At 37.6% G+C, this 20,324-nt stretch overlaps 2 protein-coding genes across 3 annotated transcripts; both read right to left on the reverse strand.

The window, feature by feature from the left end:
* Positions 1-565: 565 nt before the first annotated feature.
* prcp (prolylcarboxypeptidase (angiotensinase C)) lies at positions 566-10,727 on the reverse strand. The gene is made up of 9 exons (XM_053646691.1): positions 10,115-10,727; positions 6,777-6,917; positions 6,547-6,648; positions 6,274-6,446; positions 5,746-5,903; positions 5,248-5,417; positions 1,541-1,708; positions 1,243-1,430; positions 566-975 (listed from the first exon to the last, which is right to left on the reverse strand). The coding sequence occupies exons 1-9, from the start codon at positions 10,271-10,273 to the stop codon at positions 771-773; spliced, it is 1,464 nt and encodes a 487-aa protein (XP_053502666.1). The 5' UTR covers positions 10,274-10,727; the 3' UTR covers positions 566-770.
* Positions 10,728-13,164: 2,437 nt separating this feature from the next.
* On the reverse strand, positions 13,165-19,726 carry rab30 (RAB30, member RAS oncogene family). 2 transcript variants are annotated; one of them, XM_053646701.1, is made up of 6 exons: positions 19,527-19,726; positions 17,646-17,744; positions 17,222-17,305; positions 16,449-16,632; positions 15,240-15,449; positions 13,165-15,112 (listed from the first exon to the last, which is right to left on the reverse strand). In XM_053646701.1, exons 2-6 carry the CDS (start codon positions 17,730-17,732, stop codon positions 15,069-15,071), a joined length of 609 nt encoding a protein of 202 aa, XP_053502676.1. In that variant the 5' UTR covers positions 17,733-17,744; positions 19,527-19,726; the 3' UTR covers positions 13,165-15,068. The 2 variants fall into 2 exon arrangements, with proteins under 2 accessions (XP_053502676.1, XP_053502677.1); XM_053646702.1 differs by having other exon boundaries at positions 13,165-15,449.
* Positions 19,727-20,324: the final 598 nt, after the last annotated feature.

Here is a 20,324-nt window from a genome sequence, read left to right on the forward strand (position 1 = left end):
TACCGACATTTAACGATGGTTGATTATCATTCATCACTGCATCCCATTCAAATGTCACTTTGTCTCCGAAGCCTCACCCCTCAACCTTAGCTCACCATCAAGTTCAAACGCTCCTCTGCACTCCGGCTGTAGTATTAATAATCCTACTAGCAGGGGGCAGATGAAGGGATGTCAAGGTACAGCAGTTCAGAGGGGTTTGTGTTGCCAATGAATGAATGGGTGTCTGGGGGAGCCCTGTGGCTCAGACTGCATGGGGCATGGTCTCCTTGCTTTACACCACTAGCCTCCCACTAGCCACTTTATTGCTCAACGTCTGTTGCGGCATTTTCAATAAATCACACAAGAGCAGCTGAGGAAGAGCAGGAAATTAGACATTTTGTTTGGATTCTGTTGTCGTGCAATTATGTTTTCTCAAGTTAATGTTTTCATCTTTCCTTCCACATAAGGATATGTTGGATTTTTTACACGGGAAGTAAATGAGTACAGTAGATATCATTAATCACACTGTTAAAACAAGAATTCTGTTTGATCTCAAACTTGGGCTCACACACATCACTAAAATGGGTCATGAAATTTTTTTTTTATTATTATGATTGGACAAAAACATGCTCAGCCAAATTTTGAAAAGTCTAATTACATATAAGCACCTTCTTTGGTCATGTTTAGTAAAAAAAAAAATCTTTGGTAGACAGCACAACCTTTTGATTTCCTTAAGGTAAGGTTTTAGTTAGTCCATGACCTAATCAGTCTCTATATACTGTCCTGATTGGTTATTGTGCACTTGTATTCTGTTTGATCCACTTCTTGAAGTACATCACTTCCAGTTTCCGGGTAAAGAGGACCGACTGTGGGTCATATTCATTGTTGAAGCGTAAGTCGAGGTGATGAGCCCCATCAGGAATCAAAATGGCAATCAGAGAATCAGAGAGACTCTCAGTTACCCCACCACTCCTCCAGGGATCAAGGCCTCCATTACTGGCATAAAAGTGAAAAAAAAAAAAAAAGACATATGAATGGCTCATATCAACATTACTGGTCACTGATTCTTACATGATTTCCAGTTACATTACATTCCAAACATTAACTGAAAGCCTAAAGGGATACTAATCAAGGTGATATTTGATACTGACAGGGTATTTGAACAAATTAGGGGTTTTCAAGGGTAGTTAAAGGTCTAAGAACCCAAATAAGCCAATAAGGCCAATGATGAATATATCAGAGCATAGATAGCATAGTAATTACCTGAAGATGATGTTGCTGTGGGAACTAATGTTCCTCCCGCCATATACAGTATCAGCCCAGTCCTCCCGTGGCCGTACCCCAAACAGAGCATAGCACTCATCAGAGTAAGCTTGGAAGTTCCATGCCATAGGCTCAAACATGTCCTGAACACCATCTGTACACATGGGCATCACCATCTCTGTGCAAGACTGATAAAAAAATAAGTCATCAAGGTATTGTATTCACATCAATAAATCAATATATAGTATAAATACTCTCTACTGATTTTTACTGTTTTAAGTTATGTTGAAATTCCTACCTGGTAAAACCAACCCATAATTCCTAGACTTCCAGTAGCAGTCTCAGATACATTAAGACAAACAGCACTGCCTGTGTAGTTGTAGTATACTCTCACTGCCTGCGAGATGCCATGTAACAGCTGCTTGTCTGGCACATCAGTATCAAACTGAAGGTGCATGCAGACAACCTGAAAAATCCAAATAGCATTACATTAGAGGTGCACATGTGGCCAACATACAACTACACCATCCATTTGTAAATAAATAAATACATAAATAAATACTAATACTAATGCTCTGTTATATTAAACTACAAAGAAGGCTTACTGTTATACATTACAAAATAGCACTACACTTCTTCAATGAAAACTTGTCATAAGACATATGTACAAATTGTAATAAGCAAAGTCAGTGTGGTTGCAATTAATTCTCCCTCACATAAAAAAGTTAACTCTGCCCCAAACATTAACCTTCATAATGTTTCATACAAAGTAAGTCATGTAATAGTTGTGTGAATTGAAAATTCGTAAGGTACGATCATGTTACCCTAATCACATTCAGAACAACAGTACACCATATAGCCAAAGATATGTGGACACCTGACCATCATATCCGTATGTGTTCACTGAACATCCCATTCCAAAGTTGGTCCCCCTTTTACTACTACAACAGCTTCCACTCTTCTGGGAAGGCTTTCCATTAGATTTTGTAACGTGGCTGTGGGGATTTGTCCATTCAGCCACAAGAGCATTAGTGAAGCTGATGTAAGGTGAGAAGGCCTGGTGAACAGTCAGCACTCCAACATTCAGTTCATCCCAAAGGTGTTCAGTGGGGTTGAGGTCAGGGCTCTGTCCAGGTCATTCAAGTTCTCCCACTCCAACCTTAGCAAACCATGTCTTCATGGTCCTTACAGGGGCATTGTCATGCTAAAAGTTTAGGCCTCTTAGTTCCAATGAAGGGAAAGTGTAATGATACAGCATTCAAAGACATGCTATACATTTGTGTGCTTCCAAATTTGAGGCAACAGTTTATGGAAGAACCCCAAATGGTTGTGACGGTCAAGTGTCCACAAACTTTTGGCCATATAGTATACATGGAAATATAAAAAGTAAGACCCAAAAATATGTATTACATCCTTTCTTGTATACATAGCCTAAATAAATACTGTTAAAATTATATTTGGATATTTTCTCCAGTTTTACTTTTTTCTGACTTTTTGCAATCAATTATTTGAATAAAAATGTACTATCTGTCTATGTGCTAATTCAAATGTTGACAACAAAACATTAGCTGCACATTCCTTGGCCATAACCTTAAGGATATGCTTATGGTAAGAATAATTTTCAAATAATAAATTGCTTTTGCATTACACAAAATGTATTCATCTCAACTAGAAATAAAAATGTGATGACAGCAAGCAATAAACATTTCCTCTTGTTCTTCACACTGAAAACAATCCATATGCTTTCTTTTTTCTTTATAGTATCTGAAGTCTTTTGGTGTGGAAACATGGTCTGATTTGCATCTGCAATTGTCTGGAAGGGACTTTAGTTTCAGTCAAAATTGATTGTTTTTTATCACAAAGAATTCCAAGCTGTTTCAGATAGACAAGGACCCTAAAAGAGGATAGTTCTGAAGAAGCTAATTATTGCCCTGATCCCTTGCTTAAAAACAACCAGCGCAATAATCATGCTGCAGTCTATGAAGGGGTTTGTTTGATAGGTATTTGATAGCTCCAGGATTCGGCTGCCATCCCGATGTGCCAGTGCCTGGGTGTTCACTGACTAAACAGTTCAAATAGATTGGACTTAGCATGGAGTTTGTTGCTAAGGCTTTTGTTAGACACCTAAAAGAGGAGGTGGTCTGTGCACAAGGTAGGCTACAGACATGTCTAAGCTAAGGCTTATACCATGACAAAAAATGCAGTAGTTCTCTAAAGCATCCTCTCTCTACTTTTCAGATGGGATTAGGCTTATACATTCATCTCCACTAACAGATTTCCCTCCTCTAAGCCCTCAATGGGCCTTTCTCACAGTTGCTCACATAATCACATTAGCTTTGTCATTAAAAGGGCCCATCTCAGCTCCCACTGTCTAAACCACTTTAAACACCCATAGGGGTTGCATACATTATCAGACTTGGGTAGGAATGTTCAACAATTACCACTTTCTCTTTGGCAGACCAACAAGTGCTTAAATTTTTCATTTCTTATTGGAAAGGTCCATGTTTATTCCATTATTTGAATTGTAGTTTGTTTTTTGTTTTGTTTTTTAATAATGTGTACTGGAGCATAAACATATTACCTAGAGAGTTGTTACCATATTGCCTTTAAACATGATGCTACCTAAAGAGCAAGAACGTTCTGCTGTACTGTTCCAAATATACAAAATAGTCTTCACTGCAAAATATTTTCCCTATTTAATATTTAATATATTCAGCATGATGCATTTTAGTAAGCTAATACAATCACATGTCTATAAGAACTGCAGAAAAGGAAGCCACTGATGAGTGGGTAATTTTAAAATATGCCATGGATGGCATGGAGAAGTGTAGAATACATCAGAGATAAGAATGGGAAGCTTAGTGGAAGAAGAGAGAAAAACGAATGGGGAACATCTACTACGCTAGCATCAAATAAAGACTGCAATTCATCTCCAGCAACTTACGAATATTCATGCAGCTCCTGAGATAAATTAGCAGTCACCAAAACCTTGTGCTTTATCAACAGAAATCGGTTCTTTGGGACAGCATTAATGAGGGTCTCACTTGAGGTGCTTTATAATGGAAGAAGTTGGATTTATTTCTTGTATGTCCTACAGCGTCATGGTAATACCCGTGATACGTACTTTTCAAAGACAGCCACAAAGAATTCTGCTATCTTTTAAATTAAAACTCTCTCTTTTAATTTCTTCCACTGGGCTGTGTCATATCACAGCAAACCAGTGACTACATTTCCCATCCTGCACTGTGGTCTACAAACATAGCCGCCATGGACTTCAATTCCCAGAAACACTCACATTCATCCTAATCATGCACACCTGCATCAAATTCACAGCACTCACATCCACAGTACAAAGAGACTGTTTGAACACAATGACTTTGCAAAGTATTGAGTGTTATCACTGTACCAAACGTTTGTACCGTGTTCTTTGTTTTGTTTCATGTTCTTTGATCTTGTTTCTCGTTCTCGATTCTTGCCTTGCCTCGTTTATGCCTGTTTGCTGATCTCCTGACTCACTGCCTGTTTTTGACCACGCTATTGTCAATGATTTGGATTTGTCTATCTGTCTCTCTTTATTAAAAGCTCTTATCTGCACTTGCATCCATCCTAAAGTTCATTACGTTAATAACGTGACAGGCTGGTTCCTCATGAAAAGCAAGGCTTCCGTTATTTTTATAGCAAATTTAACATCTAAGAATGTCCTGCTACATAAAGACCTAATAATCTAATCATACAATGTATAGGTTAACACTCCGTGTGTAACTTAAGAGTTAATTCAAGGGTGCTGTTTATCATGTGATAATGGCCACAATTTTTCCCCTTTTTTCACTTTAGAAAGTCAAACACTTATTAAAAAATGGGAAAGCGATTTGTCTGCATTGACCTCTGTCCACCTCGGTGAATTTAATTTCATTGTGTTGCATAAAGCAGCACATGCTCCTATTAAAAGCAAAGGTCTTGTTTTTATAAAGGGCAACTTGTAAGAATAAGTTAAATGTACAGTACCTTAACAGGCCAGCGTGGGAGGGGCTGGAGGAAGTTGGCCTCGTAAGGGTAATCAACCATCGCCAAGTTCACCCAGGTCTCCTGGAGCCAGCCCTTGAAGTTGTATAGATCCTCTTCCTTCAGCGGAGAACACAGGCCAAACTCCTTAGACAGCCACTGCAGACCTTCAGCTGTGATTGGTCAATGAGGGCAATATACAGTTTAAGCACAGACCAATCACAAATAGTACATTTCACATAGGAATAGAATAAACGTTTTCTCTGCTAAGAAATACTTAGGTCTGAAGTAATACTTAATCCCGATACTCTGAAATGTGCAACTTCAAGGCCTAATAAGGCCAGAAAGTAATTGAATAGTAAATTTCCTCAATTTTTTTTAAAGAAAAGATTACAAACAGTACTTTATTTTATGAACATTACACGCAAGTTATAAGTAGGAGTTTAAAAAAAAAAACTGATGAAGTTGTTTAATCCTCAGGAGTTTAAACTGAGTAAAAACCTGTTGTGAACAAATTGTTGATCGCCGTCCACGACCTTCTGATGTTTTTGCTGCAGTTGATTCCGCTACTGGCAAAGTCTTGGGTGACTATTTTGTAGAAATCACCATAAGGCACCAAGTCAGTGAACTGCCAGATTGGAGCAGACGAAGCTAAAGCACTGAAAGAAAACAATAACAAGCTTCAAGATTTTCTCGCTCCAGATTTTAGCTTTACTCTTGCATTTCCCCACATTTTCTCCCTTTCCCATTTGTGCTGTGCTCACACACTACTGGGGACAAAGACACATCTACACACACACAATGAATTTTAAATAATTTTTAGCATGACAAATTCTCTTTTGCAATTTCAGAAACTGCAGTCAATACACTGACATGCTGTTCTGGTAAAAGTTGCATATTGCTTGCAATCAACTATACAATCAGCTATAAAAATCTTTACATTTTTATTAATATTATTATATTTTAAATGTAATTTTCTTTGCAATTTAAACAGCATTTAACAACAAGGAGCATTCATTTATGCCTCACCCTATAACTACGTTGGGGTATTTCATCCTCAGCCAAGCGGCCAGCATTCCACCGTAGGAGCCTCCAATGGCAATGACAGGGCTGTTCTGGGCTCGTGGCAGCGTCTTCTTCAGCGACTTAATCAGCACTGCGAAGTCAGCTAGTGCCTGCTCTGATGTCAGGTAGTTCAAGTACTTGACATTCGGAAAGAGACATGTCAGGGTCCTCAAGAAAACAGTGTATCAGAGACAATAGCGAACCAAAATGTAACACTATTAGAAGAACTTTGCTTACGCTGTAAGACTCATTTCCAAATGGCATGGATTCCCCATAGTAGCGATGTTCTGCAAAAACAATCATGGCTCCAAGTTCCTCTGCTATGTCCCACATGAAGCCCTGTGTCAAATCATAGAGATAACACAGACATGCACTCAACATTAGTGATGATAATCTATATTTGGACATTCCTACCAGGTTATACATGCTATATGAAACAGAACAAAGCAGTTAAATGTTATTATTACCGTGTTGTTACAGAACCATGTGATGTCTCCTTCATTGCCAGTGTAAAACAGAATTGGGCCTTGTGCCTCGTGCCAGTGCTGGTCGTTGACAAGGTACCTCTGCTTGAACGTGCCATTCTCCAAAAACCCAAAGTGATCGATCTGTGAAAGAACAGAAATCAGAATAGGATATAGGCTTAATGATACTGTATGCATAATGTGTTTGTGGAGCTTTACATTAATGCACACACTGCCATTGCCTTTATATTGAACACTTTGCTTGTATTTTCTCATTTGTAAGTGGCTTTGGATAAAAGCATCTGCTAAATGAATAAATGTAAATGTAATCACAAAATGAGAAGTGGAACTGTACTTATAACATCGATGCGCTTTAAACATACATAATGTACAGACACAATGTAGTTATTCCTGGGTGTTCTCACTGATGATGCAGCCAAAAGCCATCTGAGTACTGTAAAGAGTACTCGGGAGGACGATGGAGAGATAATTAGCTTCAATTTGTATTAAAATCCAATGCCAGGCCTCAAGGATGCCACATTAGTTACGGCTTCACCAGCCCTGTTACATCCTTTCTTTTCAATGCCACAGCTTGTCCTCCGTCATCCCTTTTTATTCCTTCTGTCTGCATTTAGTGAAAATAAGATGGGGGGACTGAAGTACATTCCAAGTGCTGCAGTGCTGTGCCACTGTGTTTCTCAACTGTTGTCCCCTCCTTCTTGAATCCCACCCAATAAACAAAGAATGTTCTCTTTTGTTTGTTTTCCCCCTAACACTTTCTGTTCCTCCTTTTGGATGAAAAAAAAAAGAGGCAGAGATTTTATGAGCCAATGAGTCAACGGATTCCCAGAACCAGCATGGTTATTCAACTGAAACTCAGATTTTGCTTTTTGGTCAAATGTTAGTCAACAATTCCATATGCATATTCCATATTTAAAAAATGAGTTTATTAGCTATAAACTGAAAAGCAGAAGCAGTGATTAAAATGCTGTGCCTGATATTATACTGTAAATTGAAAAATATTTATTTTTTTATATTCACTTTCATTTTCAGACACACTGGCCAAGGTACTGATAGCTAAGAATAATTAATAAAAGATTAATAAATGATCTGATTAGTGTTGATTATATTTTAGTGGATTTTCTTAGAAAATTATTGACATTGTAAGCTTGTAATGCCAAAGTTTTTTGTTATGGTTTTTTTTTTAAACTGTGTTACTCTGTGTGGGGAGATATCCAGTTTAATTTGCTTTCAATCTTTATATAACAGTAAAAAAAAAAATGCCTTTGGCGCCACCTTGTGGTTAGGGATGGAAGCTTATAATGGCAATCATTTTCACTAACACATGACTAACCAAGTCTTTCAAAAAAAAAAAAAATTTCACTAAAAAGCAATCAACATTTTAATTATATCTCCTTCTATTACTTTTTTTTAATTATTAATTGTTCTTATCTATCAGTACTTTGGCCTGTGTGGCTGAAAATGAATATAAAAATATGAAAGTGAATATAAGCATTTTCAGTTCCCAATATGTTAAAAGGTGTAGCATTTTAATCACTGCTTCTACTTTTCAGTTTTTAGCTAAAAACAGGAAGAAGTTAAGCAAGAAACCTGAAGTTTGATCATGACTAACCCTCTCAGAAATCCCCTGCATTAAAAACAGCGTTTACACACTCTGTGCAGAGAAAAGTGGACACGGTTTTAAAAAATAATGTAATGTAAAAAAATTACTAAAAAGAAGTTTTGCAAACAGAACATACCTGCCTGAATTTATCACTGGTTATATTCAGCATGAAAGAACAGAGATCAGCCAAATGAAGAGGTGATGATGAGGTTTGTGTTTAAATGCTGCAAGTGACTTTTACCTCAGGTGATGAGAGAGAATATGATGTGGATGATACTGATAATTCAAATGATAGTGAACGTATCATTAAAATTTGCCAGTAACCTACTAACTTAATTAGTAGATTAGGTTAAAAATAGGAATGCAGCTTTCTCCCATTTTCGGGAACCACCAGACTATAAAATGCTACAAGTTTTATTTCTGGTTTATGTACATGCAAAAGAATAACCGGTAGTTCTGTTTGTCATATAGTACAAAACGTCCAACTTTGACTATGTGAAGGGTTTTCTCAGGCCATTGCATGTTATCCTGTATAAACCCATTATTCACCTAAAGAACCTTTGAAGACTGTCTGAAGCCAGCACAACTGGAGGTTACTGATTGAAACCCATTAAGTGCTGATAAAGGGGAAAAGAACAGGACAATAAGGAGTACGAAGGTCAGGAAATGGCCTCAGTCTTCCTCAGGCCTCAGAGGATAAATCTGGCACAGAGAAGCTGCAGAAGCAGAACATACACTTGTAGAAGCCAAAAGGTAATGATGTTCACAACCCAGTCCAATGACTTGTTTTTGTCTCAAAGAAGATGGGCTTTTCCTGTCTCAGCTTTTCTCACGCAACATGGAGTGAACAGCACAGCTATAAAATTTTAGCCAAGAAATTATGGGCCATTACTGGTACTGTAATAAAATCAATAAAAAGTACAGTGTGTCACATTGTATATTCAGTTTCATCAGAAATGTAAAAGAAATGCAGACTCATCGGCTAGACATCATCAGCTCGACAAACGGAAGGACAGGCCAGAGTATAATAATTCAGCAACAACAGGTTCAAAAATTCACTTTGCGTTTATAAGTAAAGTGTGGAAGCTGTGTCAGATGATATAAACAAGATAAGTGGCTTTGCTATTCTACTTAAGAGACCAACAGGAAACTGTGATTGTCTGCAGACACAATATGAAGCAGCGGCGTGGAGATTTGCACAGAAAATTAAGGAAATCCGTACAGGAAACCCAGTAGTAAGCAAGGAGTAAACCACAAAAATACACTGCTGGAACCTGTATAATAATCTCCTATGACTCACGAACAGATTATTATAGCTGACTCGGGTGATTTCAGTAATTACACTTAATAGTCTTATAGCAAATGTACACAGTTACAGATACTGATGGTATTTTAACACATGCAAATATACAAATATACATTTTGTGGTGTGTAGATTACATGAGCAGTCAAGGGGTTCTCTTCTTGGTTCCCCTTAGTACAGCTTTATTTCATGACATTATTCATATTCCATTCAAGGGAACAGTCAGGCTGATACCTATAAGAACTCAATAATAAATATTACTTCTATAAGTGTATTATAATTGCAACATTAATGCATGTATTGCTATTAAGTGTTTTTTGTCAATGTTTTGGCAATACTGTAACTTGTAATGTCATGCCAGTAAAGCCACTGAATATAACTGACTGATTACATATACATCACGTGATGACTTACCTGCTGATCAAAATAGAAAGTTTTGTAAAACAGGTTTCTCTGCTGGGAAGAACTTGTTCTCACGCTGCGTCTGCCTAAAAGATGAGGTTTAAGCGCTTCCACGTGAAAAATAATGATGAATATCAGAAGAACCCCTGGGAGAGAGAGCGGTGCTGGCATGCTTGATGGACAAGCAGGAAGAAAAGCCAGGACAAAGTGTGTTTGATGATTGTGCAGCGTTGTTAGTCTTCCCACCGCTTCTCCGGTCTGGACACGCCCTTAGCCTGCCCCTATAGGGGGCGTGGCTGTGCCTGAGAAGCGGTGAAGAAGAAAAAAAGCAGTTTGACAGAACCTAGAGGAAGAAGGAAGTCAGTTGATAGATAACTTGAGAAAAGTTGTATAATAAACTACGTAAAACAGACTTTATGTTCGAGCAACTATCTAATAGGTTTCAGACATGATCTCTGTGACTCAGTACTGAAGGTCTCTAGTTCGGGTCATGATGTACCGGAACAAATTGTTTTGTGTTCTTTCCTAATCACCCCGCCTCTCGTCCTCTCTCTCGGTTCTTCTTCTTCTCTTATCTAGTAGACTAGACGACTTGTAGTTCTTATGTCACTCAAACATACGTAATAGATGTTTTGATTTTATCTATGACTTGTTCCAATTGACATTTATCGTTCTTTATCAATATTTCAGGGTGTATATATATACACTATGCTTTCTGTATCATTAAACTAAGAAGCTTTCACTGAACGATGGTGTCGAGCCAGTGCATGGTCCAAATTCTGGTTCTGTGACTGGTATTGGACAAAGAACTTCACACTCTCAGAGCAAATCAACCGCAAATCCGTCACCAAGAAATGCTGGAAAGCTACTTTCTGTTAGATTCAGTCAGATGTTCCTTATTTTCTAAGCGTCTAGAACATTTTGATCAAGAAGGGTGTTAAAGTCCAACATTAGTGTCTTTTGTGCGTAATCCCCCCGGGAAGACAGCGCTCACTCTGTCAATGATCCACATGCCCCGCAATAACAAAAGCGGCACGCTTTTCGGCTGTCGTAAAGACGTGCTGCAGTTTCGTGCGCAGTGGTTGATGGGAGTTAGCATACGGCTTCTTTTCGCACACAGTGTTTACTCTTCTAATAACGCGCAGTTGTATAATATCACATACATCTAATAAATAAAACAGAAATTACTGGTATAATACCTTATATTACTGATAATATAAACATGCATCTATATAGACAAAATGTCAATATAAACAAATTTAGTATCACGACTTCATATTTAATTGGGGGAGGTTTTATATTTAGGCCTACCTGCAGTGTGAGAAGTAACCAACAACGTTACCAAAACTGTACAAAGTAAAATATCTCAAAACAAATGAAACTTAATAGATGTAGATTTTGGGTCTTTTTCCATAATCAATAAATGACAACAGGTTTTCTATCATTCTGACTGTTTAAATAGTCACTAAACATGACAGACCCACTCACATCATGGTGATACTCATAAATGAGCCTCTCCAAGAATGCTATTGGGTTCTCATTATGTAAACGACAATTTTTTTTGACAACAGTATATTTTAAGTGATGAAATATTCCATACAAAGCTGATAATTAGGATAAGCAAACTGTAAATGCTAATAATACTAATAATGGAGCTTAGTGCTTAAACAAAAAGTCCCACTGATATACAATTCAAAACATTACAACATGGAACATTTCTGTAAAATAAAGCTGGGCAAAAAAAAAAAAAATAATAAAATAAAATAAAATAAAAAGCAGCATACTGTACATGGCATGAATTAAAACTTAAAAAATATTGTATGTACAAAATTAGAAAAGGTTAGCATTTTAAAAGTGTCTTAATAGAAAATATAGCAAGAAGAAACAGCTAAAAGGGAATGGATACAGACTAAATTAATTCGAATGCAAAACAAAGAGCGAGGATCTTGACATGGAAATAAACATGATCATTAAATTACATACAAAAGATCATATAAGTAGATCACATGTCATTTGTGAATGACAAGGCTTTCTAAAAACCTAAGCATTTCACTAAAAAAGTGGATCAAATTGAAGGTAGTGAAATTAACATGTTTTTAGCAGCCAAGTAAAACACTGAAATTTTGTAAAAGATACAATTCACAGTTGTAATAAAGGTGCAAAAAAACAATAGAGTCAAGACAACATGGAGATACACTTCTCAAACTCAAGTTGCACAAACACACTTAAAACAAACAAACAAACAAAAAACACACACACACACACACACACACACACATACACACACAGGGAACAAGTCATATTTTATAACATCACACATTATTGTGGACATAAAAATCAGCTTAATCCTGCAGTATCATGTGGTCAAATATCAAGACTGATTGTGCAGACGTTTTTTAGTACATGTGCTAAAAATAACTGAATGTAGCACACACTCCCATGTCAAAAGCTTCCAGACATTACTGAGTAAGTTACAGCACCAAAGCTTCACTGAATAAACAAAGTTTCCCATTCGATTATATAGTAACATATACACGTGTATATAACTGCTGTATTACTACATGTCAGAAGTGAGTATGAGGACATACCAAGGAGGTTCCACAAGACAAAAATGCTAATGTGTTATTAATTAAAGTACTGTAGTGAGAATCTTGTGCATAACATTATAGTATACTACAGATTTTCTTCCATTACATACACCGGGCAAAAGTATCTGTATAGTGTCATTTCAGTCCAGCACATTGGATTTGTAATGAAACAGTTACTATGACCTTAAAATCAAATGCACAATATTGCAATTTATACCACAGGTCTGCTGAATTCTCTATGTTGATTGGTCGAAAGGTGTTGAATAATTTTCTAACATCAGAACTCTGAAAAGTAATGCAGCTAAAGGGCAAAAGTTCGTTTTAATGCACTAATGCATTACTTTCCATAGTAACAACTAATTACAGGGGACTTGTTTGGTGTTACCCTAACAATAAAGGAGAATTTATAGTCATTATATTGATCAACATGTTTAACATTTATCAAAGAGACTCTGCATTTTTTGTACTTTTTCCTTTTTTTTTTTTTTTTTTTTTACTTTTGCTGTGTGGAAAGTCTTCAAGACCGATAGAAACAGAGAACGTTGATGTTGGTGAGAGATTGGCTGCTCCTAGCCAGGACCAACTTGTTTCTTGGACATTACACAGCATTAAAGACCATGTATTAAAGAATGTGTAAACATGAGCAAGTTACAAAATCACTCTGTAATTATGGACATTTTAATACTTAGTTCATCCAAACACAATGATAAGTACCACAATAATTTGGGCAAATTACCATGATCATAAATAGAAATCCTGCAGTTGATGACTGCCTGAAGTCTACAATGAAGAAGAAAAGCTGACAAAGCTTTTGAATTTAAACAATGTCTTCTGGGACATTCCCTAGTGATGCTCTGTATAACAGCCATTTTGAGTTCGTGTTTTTGAATGGGATTTTCAGTAAATGAAATATATTATCAAAGGAAGCTGGATAATTAACAGTACATTTGGAGTCACTATCCTGCTGCAAGGGGTGGCATTGTCCAATAACATTTGTTTGGATCCGAGTAGGTAAACGCTGCCATTGGCAATCACATCTTCAATACAGATAAGCAGGACATTTCTAATAATAGCAACCATGACACTACCCACACCACGTTTTGTACACAATGCCTACCATTTTTAATCCATCCCACCCCATTTGCTTTCTAACCATACACAAAACCGTTTTAATACACCTTATGTTTGGTTGTCACTAATTTTCAGCCTCATGATGACTTGTTTAACATGAATTGACAGTTTTTGTGTTCTCATAGAACATCCAGACAGAACTACCACATCTAAAATCTTCTTAACAAACCCGAAATACAATTCTTGTCCATGAACTAACAATATAATAGCACACAGCTTGCCAAATACCAACTGAGCAAACTGGTAACAGTTTGGTTAATTTTTGCCTCATTGGGGAGCCAATGGGAAGGAATAGGAACATGTTAAGAACAGTTCATAAAGCCAACAGTGTGTACATTAACACAACCGTCATTGATTCAGTTCATATCCAAAGTACAGGAGTATAGAGCTAAAAATTTTAAAAAGTCTATTACTGTATAATTATATATAGACTGCAATGTATTAGGGGGAAATGATTTCCATTAAAGAGGTATATGCCCTCATTGAAAGTGTTTACAGATTAAGTGTTTAAGTGTGCTGGAAAAGCACAGAGATGCTTATTATTGGAATATGCACTGAATTACAATCAGCCTGAACCTGAAATTTGCTGAGTTCAACAATGTCTTGCTCACAAGTGCCTGTACAATTTACCTGATGTCTGCTAAAAACCTACTGGAGATGCATTTTAAGCAGTGCAGATCTCGTTATAGAATGCACTCAAAATTAAAACAAGCTGAAAACTGCACAACAGAGAATATGTTTCCAAGCGATAATTAGGGAATTACCTTTAGGAAAAATGTCAGATAATCTATAATATACTGATAATATACACATCTTCTCTCCCTCCATTGTTTAAGACTCTAAGAGTTTCTAAAATTTCCAGTCATACATTAGTCTTAAAATCCTACATGTAAATTCTTATCAGCAACAATGTGGAAGTGCATTTTGATCTTGAATCGGGGACATAATGATGCTCTACAATGCACTTTTTTCATATTTGATATTATGTGCAATGCACATTTTCTACAATTTAAAACAGCAGGACTGCTGCTGGTGAAGATGTGTGTTTTTGCTCATATCATTCATATAGTAGGCAAATTGCCCTATGCATCTTTAGTGTTGTACTGAAATGTATAAAAGTCTTTGTCTGGCCTTTAAATATGCCAGCTAACTGGTACCCTGGAGCTTGGGTTCTCCTCAGCGGCGGCAGAATATGTCTCCTCTTGACTTTCTAGTGGTGCAGTCAGTAGCTTTTAAAAACCTCACGTTCACGAAAGCATCCAAGACCCCAATAGTGGTGGCAAAGAGGGATCTACGCAGAGGACGTCAACAATAACCAAAAATTTCCCATACCATAAAGCAGGAAAGTAACCATTGCCAGATTAGCAGCCAAGATCCCTAGTTAATGTTGCAGCAGCTTAGGTAATTGATGTTCTTGCCTTCTCCAGGCATAGGTGCAGACTCGTTGTTGTCCAACGTGTTTTGCTTGGCTTCACGGATCAGTACGCAGGCCAAATCCAGGAAGAGTTTTTCCACGTTGTCAGATTCTTTGGCGGATGTCTCCAGGTAGAGCATGCTCTGGGCCTCAGCAAACTCCTCCGCTCTCTGTCTGTGCACCTCCCGCTTTTCAGCCAGGTCGATCTTATTTCCTGTTCAGGACATCAGACAATTCTACAATCAGAATCACTACAAGTGATCTCCTCAAGATGACCCTCAAATCACAGCTGATATTGTTGTTTTTTTTCATAATCCATAGTAATTAAACAATCATTTGTCCAACTAACATTTGAATTTTAAATTGAGTTAACTATGCAAACAATATTAAAACACCTCTTAACTCAAAATCTTAATATGAACAAAAATCTCAATGTTGAGCTCATCTTGGATGGCTGATTATGAGTATATAGACTCAAAACCGAGTGCACTCACCACCTTCGAATATATCATGTAGCCAAATTATTAAAGCATGACGTGGTACATAATATCAAATGTAGAACCTGTGTGCTAAGCTAGCAGGCCTGAATGTTAGTGATTACCAAGATAGTTTTTATTGTTGTGGTAAAGTTTAAATAATCTGTGGAGAATATTACAATATTAATCGAAACACACATACTGAAATCCTGCTTGTGTCTACCTGTGACAAATGTGAGATTAATTAACAGACAAGCTAACTTAGTAGTAATGTTAGTAATGACCAAAACTGTGGCTCATATCACACACTTTAAATGGAATCATTATTGTACATGCTAAGAGTGAGATCACAGCATGATTAAGATCAGAAATTGAAATATGTCTTTAGCCAAATGTGAGTTTGTTTACTAGCACTTAACTAGCCAGCTAGTTATTTGGGATGAAGGAGGTAAAGGAGCATTTTCATAACACCTAATAATACCTATTGGTTGCTCTTTATACTTTTAATGAGGGAAAAGCTGTAGAAGAGTGTTGTCTTTTCAGACCAATCCACATTTGTTGTTTTTAATGGTTTAAAATTTAAATGTTCACATACAGCTGAAATTTTACAAGAAAATTTTTATATTATGTATTACTGTATTATGAGAAACAATATAATTTTTTTTTTAAATGCTGCATAAATAGAAAGTACACAAGAATCAGTCAGGGTTAATCAGTTAAATAGTCTGAATGCTCACCTACTAAGATGGTCACCACTTGATTGTTGGCGTACTGCTCGATCTCTCGCAGCCACTCTGGGAGGCAGCGAAATGAGTCCTCACAGGTGATGTCGTAGGTGAGGATGAGTGCGTTGGCACTACGGTAGTAACTCTGTGTGATGGAGCGAAATCTCTCCTGTCCCGCTGTGTCCCAGATCTGGAGCTGAACAAATCAGAAAATCAATCAGTGTCACCACATATCAGCAGAATGAGGGCTTCATCAGCCCTGAAACCAGTTAATACTGAATATGGCATCTCTCACAGAGTAAAATGAAAGGTAAGATAAATGTTTATTAATCTTTCATGGCGGAAATTAAAGTGCTAGAGCAGCATGATTGTAAGAATAAGAATACTGAAAATGTGCACAGAAAAAAGAGTAGTGCACAATATCATAATATTATTTGTGTGCAAATCTGTGAATGAAAAATGGCATTTACCAAGTGGGGGGAGCTGGCATGCATTTTCAATGAAAAAAAAAACCTGTGCTGAAACTGCAGACTAAATAGTATACACAAACTGGATGTAATAATCAACCAGATCTAATACCAGTAAACTGGTGTTTCTAATAATAAAAACATTACAATGAAGGTTTAAGGTGTAAAAGGTTGAATGTATAAAATCCCTAAAATGAAGCATCTTAACATATATTAACATAAGTATGTTGATAAAACTTTAATATAATCATGAATCTAATCCCTGAGGCTGCGTATCAGTGCATGAAAAAATGTACAAAGAACAGTACAAAAACATACCTTCACTTTCACCCCTTTTATTTCCACAGTTTTGATCATGAAATCAACCCCGATCGTGGCACCTTGACCAGGTGGGAACAGACCCTAGACCCATTAAAGATGGGGTAGAAAATACAACAAAAGTTAATATACAGTACAGTATTCCACTTGAGATGTAGTATACTGTACTCTTTTTACAACATTAGAATTGCCAAGACAATGCGCTGAAGAAACAACAGGTTCTAGTTGAGGTAGGAGTTTAAATTTCAACCCCATCATTTGGCTAAGATGCTAACATGCCCAACCAGATAACAGCAAGCCTTTAGCATGACTAGTATGCACAATGTTAACTGGACTCACCCACTTTCATCCACTGTTAGCCACATTAGTATTTCTGAGTGTCCTGTTTATTTAGGAAAACATATGCAAATATAAGAGGACAGACCTGAGTGAAGCGCCGGACGAGGCAGGTTTTGCCCACTCCTGCATTTCCTATCAGCACTATTTTGAAGAGGTAATCATAATCCTCCATGGTCACAATTATCTGAGAAATACAGAGTATCAAATGTGCATTAGAGGTACTCAGCTCAATGAGATATTTTATATAATTTTTAAAAAATCACAGCTTTAACAAAATTGTGCAGGGAAAGTATCATGTGAGCTGTGTCCATCTCCTATGACTTCTGACTGACTTAAATATTTCATGTAATCACCTTAAATGCTGCATTTCCCCAAAGAATTTGTGCCCAAGACACACCCTTTCTTCATTGCATAACATCACCTGGATACTGTAGATTTGTACATGGTGCTGTAATATTAAAAACTCTTATTCACATTCTAGTCATATTGAACATTCTTTCACCACGTTTCTTTTACTCTTCTACACCTGTATACGGTAATGATTTACAATCACTGTAATAATTAGAATATAATTAGGGCACTGGCGGATCAAAGATTAAGGCACTGGGTTACTGATCAGAAGGTCAGGTCAGCCCCAGCACCACCAAGCTGCCAATGGTGGGCCCTTGTGCAAGACCCTTAACCCTCTCTGCTCCAGGGGTGCCGTATCGTGTCCGACCCTGTTCTCTGACCCAAACTTCCTAACAAGCTGGATATGTGCAGAAAATAATTTCACTGTGCTGTAACATATATGTGACAAAATAAAGGCTGCTCCTTCTTCCAATGCCACTATCGGGCATCACCAAGAAGAGGATGCGTTCCCCTTTGAGTCTGATTCCTCTCAAGGTTTCTTCATCGTGTCGTCTCAGGGATTTTTTTTTTGCCACTGTCACCTCTGAGCTGCTCATTAGAGCTGAGCTGAGATGGACCGCCATCTGTTTCAGGGTCACACCTAGTGTTCCCAGGTTAGGATCCAGATCCACAACATCTCTGAGCAGGGAAAAGCAGGTACTAAAGATGAACGAACGAACGAACATTTGGATTTTTGTAAACCTGCTTTGGGACAATGCCTACTATTAAACGCACTATACAAATAAAATACAACTGAACTATGACTTCTGATTCATTTCCTAAGATTAGGCCATCAATAACAAAACGAAGGACAAGGCCTGGCACCCTTGTAGGGTTTCATTAATTTCATTTTCAGAGAAGCAGTAGGTTTTTTTTTTAATCGCCCCATTTTCTTTTTTTCTCAGTGTGCCATGTTGCTATGAGCTGAGGATCCTGTGCATGTGTGTAAATGGTGTCGTTGCCAAGGCATGTGGAAGGATGCTGAAAGGACTGCAATAATGAAACAAGGAATATAAAGAAGAAGGGGCCTAGCATGGTTTGCCAAGCCAACACACACACACACACACACACACACCTATGCAGAAGTATAAAAGAGAAGAAAAATGAAGCCTGTGAGAAGTATTTCTGGGAAGCAGTTGAAAACTGAAAATGCATATAGATAGAGGAAGAGAATAAATAAATAAATGTAAAATACACCATGGACCAGTCACCACCAATGTAGCAACAGTAGACGCACATCTGATCTCAATACTGATCAGAGATAAACAAGTCATCTTCACCATGCTCGGATATACTAAAATCGCAGATATACAAAGCTGTTGTTCCAGGCTGAAGTTGTTTGTGATCCTTACCTTACAAGCAGAATGATCTCTTTTCAGCTTGCAGGAAGGAAGGAACACACACACACACACACACATACACACATACACACACATACACACACACACACACACACACACACACACACACACACACACAGCCAGCAATCCGCGGTTCTGCTAGCCAACTAGCATCTTCAAATCGGATGAGCTAGGTGATGTTTCGACTCATAAAAATGCGATATATGTGCACTTACCGCATACAGGGGCTTCACCCCGGCCGCTGGGTCACTCCACACGCATCCAGTCTGTCCTCGGGGCTCGTGCAAAAGACGTGATCTCAAATCGGGTCCTTCCCTCAACCTCGATTTCTGCTCCCTCTGATAGCAGAGTTTCCTTCGTTTTTTTACAATGACATCATTGCCTCTACAGTGCAAACCCCAATCAAAAAAAAAAAAAAAAAAAAAGGACAACGAAAAAGGGAGCGCGTTGAACTCTGGGAGGTGTAGTGCAGCTCTTTGAGGAGGCTCTTTTAGCTAATTGTTGTTAGCCGACTCACATGCAGTCAGGTCCATAATAATTTGGACAGTGATACATTTTTTATTATTATTATTTGCCTCTGTACACCACCACAATGGATTTGAAATGAAGACTTTCAACTTTAATTCAAAGGATTTAACAAAACTATTGCACTAACAGTTTAGGGATTACAGCCATTTTGATTAGGCTACAGAGTCCCTGCATTTTTACAAGCTCAAAAGTAATTGGATAATTGAACATAAGCAGTTTCATGGCCAGATGTGGACTGTTTCCTCGTTATTTCGTGACTAATTAAGGAGATAAAAGGTCTGGAGTTGATTCCAAGTGTTGAATGTGTATTTGGTAGTTGTTCATGGGAATTCTTAATATGTGGTTCAAAGAGGTCTCGATGCAAGAGAAGGAGGCCATGATTAAGCGGAAAAGACAAAACAGTGTGGAAATGGAGGGAGAGGTCAACGGAGAATGGTCATAGTGATTCCAGTTGACAGAAAGGCTACAGTGACTCAGATAACCAC

Source organism: Ictalurus furcatus, chromosome 17 (assembly GCF_023375685.1).
Source record: "Ictalurus furcatus strain D&B chromosome 17, Billie_1.0, whole genome shotgun sequence".
NCBI lineage: Eukaryota > Metazoa > Chordata > Actinopteri > Siluriformes > Ictaluridae > Ictalurus > Ictalurus furcatus.